The 6,580-nt window shown below is 33.9% G+C and overlaps 1 protein-coding gene across 3 annotated transcripts; it reads right to left on the minus strand.

Annotated features, from left to right (window-relative positions):
• Positions 1–560: 560 nt before the first annotated feature.
• LOC133292869 (hydroxyisourate hydrolase-like) lies at positions 561–6,150 on the minus strand. 3 transcript variants are annotated; one of them, XM_061491353.1, is made up of 13 exons: positions 5,987–6,150; positions 5,768–5,831; positions 4,714–4,769; positions 4,129–4,204; positions 3,935–4,006; positions 3,727–3,814; positions 2,941–3,199; positions 2,587–2,702; positions 2,127–2,347; positions 1,854–1,882; positions 1,666–1,753; positions 1,146–1,236; positions 561–930 (listed from the first exon to the last, which is right to left on the minus strand). In XM_061491353.1, exons 1-13 carry the CDS (start codon positions 6,137–6,139, stop codon positions 684–686), a joined length of 1,560 nt encoding a protein of 519 aa, XP_061347337.1. In that variant the 5' UTR covers positions 6,140–6,150; the 3' UTR covers positions 561–683. The 3 variants fall into 3 exon arrangements, with proteins under 3 accessions (XP_061347337.1, XP_061347339.1, XP_061347338.1); XM_061491355.1 differs by lacking the exon at positions 1,854–1,882 and having other exon boundaries at positions 2,116–2,347; XM_061491354.1 differs by lacking the exon at positions 1,854–1,882 and having other exon boundaries at positions 1,666–1,757; positions 2,087–2,347.
• Positions 6,151–6,580: the final 430 nt, after the last annotated feature.

The raw sequence follows: 6,580 nt of genomic DNA on the forward strand, positions 1-6,580 counted from the left end.
TCTCATTTGTGATAATCAAGCAGCTCTACACATTTCATCAAATCCAATGTTTCATGAAAGAACCAAGCATATAGAAATAGATTGCCACTTTGTTCGAGAAAAGGTTCTTGCTGGTGAAATTAAAACTAGCTTTGTACCCTCTAATGAGCAATTAGCAGATGTGTTTACAAAATCTTTGAGGGGCCCTCGAATAAAGTTTATATGTAACAAGCTTGGTGCATATAACCTATACGCTCCAGCTTGAGAGGGAGTGTTAGAAATATATTATAATTAAGATTTTCTTATTTTGTAATTAAGGTTTCCTTATTTCGTATTAGGTCAGATTACATTAGGTTTGGGCTTAGCCCATTAGTCTGTTTATATATTGTACAGCCTTCATCAGTCAATACACACAAAAATATTTCAAATGTTCCTCTCTTTTCTCTTGTTATTTAACAGTATACGAGTTAAATAAACTTTTTTTTTAATCTCATTTTAGTTTATAAAAAAATTAACTTGATATAAATTTTACTAATTGAAGATTTATTCATATATAATGATCGAATTTAGGAACTAAACTATAAGTGAAGTACAACTTAAATATTAAGTTGGGAATCTACTTATTCAATATTGAAGGTAAAATTAAGCATAGCTCGTCGAACATCATTATGTAACAATACTATAATGTAAGCAAATTATAGAGCCTAGTGAAATAAATGGCCAACAGAAACAAGTGATGTATCCTTCTCGAGTTCAATAGCTCCAACTATAGAGGTGCTTCCCCCCCTCAGAAATCGGCTGTACCATTTTGCAGAGAGCTTTGGATATCTCTTCAATTCTGGATCATTCCGATCAACATAGTATATGCCGAAGCTCGTTCCGTATCCATCCAGCAACTCGAATAAATCCAGAAAAGACCATTGAAAATAGCCCCTTATATTTGATCCATTTCTGAGAAAATTCAGGATGGCATAGAAAATTAGAGAACACATTAAAATCTCAAGTGTTTATTTCAGGTACTATTTCAGTTGTTGTGTTAGCCTGCATGTTCCCATGTTTTGACATTGTTGCATTCACCTGATAAGTAACTTGCTCTCAAGATGAATTAATAGCCAATATAGTTATATAGTTCAATAGATTCATAAAATGGAGCATCAAATGCACACCTCAAGGCATCAAGCACGCCACCAATGTATCCATGCAAGTATTTCACCCTTGACACGTCTTGCAGCGACGAATTGCTTGCTGTCCTTTGACCTAACAAGACAAGTCAACTTTTCATCAATCAATAATTCAACCCATTTGAACTCACCTTGTACGACATTAGTATAACATTGACAACATGTATTATAAATGTGGTTCACAAATCTTGAATAAATCCCTCGAGGTTTAAGTTTACAATTCCATAGTATTGAAGATGGCCATATATTGGGCAATATGCAATAACAACCTAGTGATATTGTTGGCTGCATGTATTAAAAAAGCGGGAAGGGGCTAATAAGCAAGAATCTCTATGATTGAAACGCCAAATGTCTAATGCTATTTAGTTGCTTTGTCTATCACAACAAAAAAACTTTGGTCCGCAGTTTATTATTCAACCTCAATCAACATCTAGAGATGATTTTCCTAAAAGAGATTCAATGGAACTGTATGTAATCTTCTTGAACGAGAGATAGATAGAGAGACCATTTTCATAAATGAATATAGGAGGATTGCCATAATGGAGCTTGAATCTATCCAGCTCTTCCACTAAGCTCCATGGTGTGACAGGGTACTGAGTCAAGTAAAGCCAAGATAGTTAAACAGTGAAGTAATCTAAAAAATTGAACCAATCAATTAAAAGATTAGCTATTATTTGTTTTTTTAACCATTACCTCTTCATCTGAAAATAGATCCTGTCCAACTGCAAAAGCAGGTGAATGATTAAACTTGCTCCATCAATTATTCAGGAATGAGTGATTGACATGGTTGTGCCCGTTAATGAAAATTATTGGAGAATCATATGCTAAATGATGTTAAAATTCAACTAGTTGAAAATTTCAGAATGATAACAATTATGATGCGGTGAATGCAATTAGTACAGAATTCTCATATGATAAACTTCAATCTCTTAAAGCAATTATGCTTAAACATAACAAAATTCATACAGATTAGCTGTGCAGCCATGTCTGCAGAGTAATCTCTCAGTTTAGTCTTCAGGGCGTCGGTATTGTCTGTGACATTAATATTGTTGTAGTGAATGACACCTATGAAGTCATATGAACCCTTAACTTGTTTGGATTCACGATTTGTGAATGCTGGAATTCTTGCACCTGCATTAGCCTTCATGGAATTCGGATAATCTCCGTGGAACAAGGGCTCCATAATCCTGCAATAAAGCACGCACACATAAAACTGCCATATCCATCACATGATAACAAAAATATTAGAAGCCAGAAGTTTTAGGCCTATAAGGAAGTAGGGAAGTGAGAGTACTTTAAAGGTTTAACAACAAAAATGAAAACTTAATTAGTGGTATACATTCACCTGTCTTAAGTACAGAGCAAAACCAAAGAACATAAGGAGAAAAGAGAAGTAAAACAACCAATTGTAAGGTCTGTAACTTACCAACCAACCTGAAAATCGCGGGCTCTTTGAGTTGCTTCCATGTCTTTCTCTCTATTTGTTAGAGGAAGAAACCCAAATACATAGACAGAGATACCAACAAATCCATGTTGTTCGGCCTGCAATGTAACTTTGTCTCTATGGAATCATGTACATTCTTTGCCAACAAAGTTTTTCATATGTGCGAGAATATTAAAATCCAATGTAAAAAGTTTGGGAATCCAATATGGATTTTGTTTTTGCATAAGTAACAAATTTGAAGCCTTTTCCATCTACGCACCAAGAAAGTAATAATAATAATAATAAAAATCCATAAAGTAAAAAATACACGATATGACATATGATTAGGTGATATACCCTATACTTTCTTCTGTACAACCTCACAGCTGAAGAATGCGATAACAAAATATGATGAACAGCCAAGTAGGGTTCAGATGTTGAGTTGCCCCTAGTGCTATTTGTAGTGCAAAATGGAAGAGAACATCTTTGAGGTGGGGAATTTCCTTGATCATAACCGCCTAAGGCGAACACATTGGGCTCGTTCACAGTGGTCCAATACAACACTCTGTCACCAAACTCTCTGAAACACACTTCTGCATAGTCTGTGAAATCTCTTCTGCATTCACATCCAAGTGATTTAATCATTAACATTTCTGGATTTTGTGCATGATTTACTCTACGGAGGTTGTATCCTAAGCACAACTACCCGCTCATTTGTTAGTAGCTAGAATTTTGAACCACACTAACGTGTGATAGGCCTAGGATCATATGAAGAAGCAAGATGAGAATAATAATAGTAATAATAATAAGAACAGGAGGATTGTAAAATCTTCTGAAATCCTTTTGGTTATCTGCAACCTATAAAACTAGAATTTAGTTCTTAGTAACTCTCCAGAATGCATATTGTACCTGAAAAATATTAATCAAGGAACCAATATCTAGACTAAATTTTACAAAAGTGCCTTATTTTAGGGATGTAATTTGTTTTTTTTCTAACAACAAGTGCCTTTATTCATTCTTATTTGGATCTAGTGCCTAGATTTAAGGGTGTAATACCTTAATTTTGGATAATCATTTTCATAAAAATAGAAGTTTCATGAATTAATTTCAACAGCATTATGTTGCAAAAAATTAGGAACATACATTATGTTACGACTGACCCATCCTCCATATTCATCTTCAAGTGCCTGTGGAAGATCAAAGTTGTGTAGCGTGGCATGTGGTTGGATTCCTGCTCAAGGGAAAGTAAAGACTGCATTAGTTGAAAACACGTAACTGATTTCACGGGTTTTTTTTTTTTTTTTGGGAGTGAATTTCAAGGCGTGTTTTATTTTGCCAATTCGCTATGAACCTTTGCTAATGAGTTCATTGATGAGATTGTTGTAGTACTCCAATCCCTTGGGGTTGACGGGTCCTCTGCCATCTATGGTGGAAGAAAAGCATTTTCAAAAGGTATTCAGAAAGGCTTTTATTGGAGAAAGAAATAAAGAACAATAAAATTCAATGTTTCTCGTTATGTACACAAGTTTAAGTAGAGTAAAATACTTGGTATAAGTCTCGACCAAGAAATGGAAAATCTATAGGCATCAAGGCCTGTTTCCACCATGAGTCGCACATCTTCCTGCATTACAGATTTTTCAGCGGAAACAGTGAACCATTGCTTGCATTTGTTGGAAATCGACAATCACACAAATCGAAAACGAAAAAGAATAAAAGAGAGAGAAAATAGACACAACGATTTACTATATTCACCTCATCGCCACTTACAAATCACTCGGTTTACAAGTTTACAAATCACTCGGTTTACAAGGAAAATATAAATAGGATTAGAAAACCCTAACAACAGCTGTTCATGGGCCCAAGCCCAAACTGCTAAGAAAATTACAATAAAACAGAGACGCTGTTCATGGGCCCAAGTTTAAACTGCTAAGAAAATTACAATAAAACAGAGGCCCACAACAGTACCTAGCCTCTACGGGCCTGGGAGCACTGCCCCCGGACCTCCGCATTGTATGAGCCATATCCAACAACATTGTCTTTACCAGCTTATGCCTCAATCTATTTAAACTTCCACAAAGAATGCATAGATGGGCAAAAAGTAAAAAGATTGAAGCTTAGTGCATTCTTTACCTTATATCTGTTGTACCCATCACAGGCTACATCTCCATTATCTCCATGCACATACCCTGTTTTAAAAAAAAATGATAGCATGAGAATCTGTCTTTTGTTGAATGCATAACCTTTAAAAAATTAATAGCCATGGATGAAAAAGCAAAATCGGCTAGTTAAACTGTACATACTATTTTAATGTTCCCAATTACTCATCACTGATTCTCACTTCATAAAAATTGGTACAATAATGCCCAATATTTGATAATAAGCTTTTGGATTTTTTGTTCCTCCAATTACTAGTGGCTAAAATCTGGGAAGACCATCTAATTTGTGCATATATGTCTGTGTGCGCGACTTAATATATTTGAATGTGTTGCTTTAAAAATGAGAACCTTGTCAATGAACAATCTATCCAAAAGCTGAAACTGAGTGAAGGCTCACTAAAGGACGGCTTTATTATTTTAACATTTTAAAGGATCCTTTTTGTCTACTACTGTTAAAGTTGAGCTTCTATTTAGCAAAATGAGAATAATAAAGATCAAACTCATATTGTCATAGAAGTTCTCATGTCTTATCATGAATCAGTTATCTCAAATGTTATATTATTAGATAAAAACTTCATATGATTTTATATTTAACAAATGTAGTTTTATTCGTAGAGATACTCGACACACACACATATATATAGTGAGAGACAAAGCTACAAGAAACTCAAATTGTTGTACCTAGCTGGAAACTATCCAACTGAAAGATAACTACCAACTAATCTATGTGTTACAGTTTAACCAAATATTTTTTTCATGCGCATGAATAACTGAAGGTGCCACGTGTAGAGTGTGTCCAATATCTAATCAAGAAGTTGCTTCTATGAGACTTTCATCTTCATGTATGAAAACTTCATTTATCGTTAGTGTCCTTGTGTGCGTGCGTGTGGTGTTTCTGGTAAGATATAATAATACAAATAATAAGTTAAAGACCAACTTCTTTCTAAACTAAGAAAGCTTCCAAAATGAACAAGATAAATAATTAATAAGATAAACGACAAGAAGAAAAAAAGAGAAAAAGAAGGAACCATCATGGGCAAAGGTATCCCAGATGCTAGGAGTTCTTCCATCTTCGTTAGCGGCTCCTTCCACCTGTTCATAAATAATAATATATAATAATAATAATAAAACAATTATAAATTAAATTCATCTTTGCACCAAACTTGCTAATCCGCTAAAGTAAAATATAATAGCTTTAGGATAAAAGAGAATGATTCATATATAATGGAAGAAAGAAAGATCGCTACCTGATAAGCAGAGGTGCCTGAACCAAAAACAAAATCACTTGGAAAATCATCTCTGCTATACTTATCAGCACTTAGAACTCCCACAACAAAGTTCACAAGTAGTAAGAGAGTGAGCATAAAAGCAAGGCTCAAAGATGTTTCTGGTTCCATCATCAATGTTTATGTTTTACAAGTCAACCATCATTGCATTCGTTATAGGTCTTATAGGATACAGCGAAGCTCACGTGGAGTGTCCAGAGACATAAAAATAATGATTTATTTCGTAACAAAAATCTTATTAAATCACGACCGGTCATTCGGTCAATATATTTGGTCAATCAATAAATTACCGATTAAATCTGTTAAATTTAATTTAATTAAATAAAGATATGTAATAAATGTATATACTTTGTCATACAAAATAATATTAGGACGTACTGGTTTGGTTTGGTTTGGATCGGTTTTGAAACAAAAATTATTTGATTCAATTTTTTCAATTTGTCATTTAATCATCCATTCAATTTGAACATTTTTTAAAACTTCGATATAATCTAATCCTATTTTATTCGATTTGGATTGAATCGATTTTCAGTTTTTTAAAATGTTTAAAGTTTC

The sequence above is a fragment of the Gastrolobium bilobum genome, unplaced genomic scaffold (genome assembly GCF_033153095.1).
Source record: "Gastrolobium bilobum isolate Gb01-03AN ecotype WA unplaced genomic scaffold, APGP_CSIRO_Gbil_v1 utg2530, whole genome shotgun sequence".
NCBI lineage: Eukaryota > Viridiplantae > Streptophyta > Magnoliopsida > Fabales > Fabaceae > Gastrolobium > Gastrolobium bilobum.